General features: G+C 38.2%; 1 protein-coding gene across 1 annotated transcript; it reads left to right on the forward strand.

The window, feature by feature from the left end:
* Positions 1-6: 6 nt before the first annotated feature.
* Positions 7-1,719, forward strand: LOC106126499 (protein kibra-like; the record flags this gene model as incomplete). The annotated part of the gene is made up of 4 exons (XM_013324209.1): positions 7-29; positions 520-633; positions 1,078-1,230; positions 1,674-1,719. Coding segments are annotated over exons 2-4 (285 nt in total), but the record flags the coding sequence as incomplete, so codon positions are not given.
* Positions 1,720-1,727: the final 8 nt, after the last annotated feature.

The raw sequence follows: 1,727 nt of genomic DNA on the forward strand, positions 1-1,727 counted from the left end.
AGCATCGGCAAAGGACATTATATTTGCAGGTTCGTTTCAAATCATCATTTTACTTTAAATATCTAGTATAACTATCTATTTGTGCACTTTCCTGCCTACTTTTTGTCCTAAGTTTGGGATTACATTGTCAAAATTGATTCAGTGAAAGCCCATGGTGATAGGACAGTCCAGTATTATAATCATTAGCTATTCTAAAAATCTAGACTTCTAACTTTACTAAGGTAGAATTTTTATCTAATCTATCTATGAATATTAATTAAATTGTTGTCTGTATGTAATATCGTTTATGTGTTATATTTGCGCAGTTAATAACGAAATAGTAATTTTTATGTATTTAAAATATGTATGTATGGAAGGCAGCGCTTGTTCCGGATAATCTCCGGAACGGCTGGACCGATTCTGACAATACTTTGATGGGAAGATAGCTTATGCACGCGGCCATGTTAAATTTCCGCTAAAGAAGTAACGAGTGACCTCTAGTTTCTATTAAAAGTGTTAATTAATGATGTATAATTTCAGATTGAACCGTTCAGAGTCAGACTCGTCAATGGCGCAGTACGCGCGGCGCGGCTCCCTGCAGCCTCCCGCCCGCATACCCTTCGACAGGAGCGTGCGCGAGCGCAGGTCTCTCAGGTATGGTGTTACCACTATGTCAATCTATGTTCTCTATAAATACACTGGCTATAAGACAAAGTATTCTGTGCGCATTTGATTTCCGCCATTTTGAAGCTGATTATTTCTAGCGGTGGTGTAGATTGGAAGTAATAATATAGATAGAATTAAGTATCATATAACACAAACAGGCGAGTCAAATCGGAACAAAACAAAAATTGTCATATCCAAGCAATCATCTATCTATTTATATAGATCAGTAACTTTTCCCTTTAAAGGCATTATGTACTATTCTGCAATACATTTCTATTGGCAATCATATCTAAATTAAATATATAATAGAAATTAATAAAATATCGACATTCACAATTAGAATTGTTAGTTTTTACATTGATTTTCAATTCAATCTCACTTTTCAGTAATTCTGTCTATGTTATTATTGAACTGTTTCCATGTGTTGTGTAGATGGGGTCGCGTGCGAGGTGGTCGTGCGTCTCGCGGGGGAGGCGGAGGAGGCGCGCGCACCTCCCTGGACCTGACGCTGGACCTGCGCGCGCAGCACGCTCGCCTCGCCGACCTCAGGGCGGAGATAGCCACACTCGCACAGCTCAAAAAGAGGTATATAACAACAACATCTAAATATCTGTACTAATGAAAATAAAAACTGTTTAAAAATCACAAATAAGTAAACTTAAATATGTTAAAATTAATTTATATGTATTCGATACAAAACGGTAGACAAGAATCCTACTTCTTACAAATAATGCGAATGTATGGATGGACGGATGTTTGTTAGAAGGTATCCACAACAGTTGAACGGATCTTGCTGAGATTTGTCATATATGTAGAACATAGCCTGGAAGAATACATAGGTTACTAATTAAGTTTTTTTAATTCCGTGCGCACAGAATCGCAGGCGACAACTAGTACATTGTAAATAAGTTACAATAGTTCATCGCCAAAGCTAAAAATGAAAAACTTGTCAGGCATGTCTAATGTGAAAAATCAATAATTAATTTAATTAACAAAGCGTGAGTTTATAATATAACTGTGTGGTGCAGGCTGGAGGAGGCGTGTAGCGGCGGCGACGCGGGCGTGGCGCGGTGGGCGGCGCG

This window comes from Papilio xuthus, unplaced genomic scaffold (genome assembly GCF_000836235.2).
Source record: "Papilio xuthus unplaced genomic scaffold, Pxut_1.1 DF825014.1, whole genome shotgun sequence".
Lineage (NCBI taxonomy): Eukaryota > Metazoa > Arthropoda > Insecta > Lepidoptera > Papilionidae > Papilio > Papilio xuthus.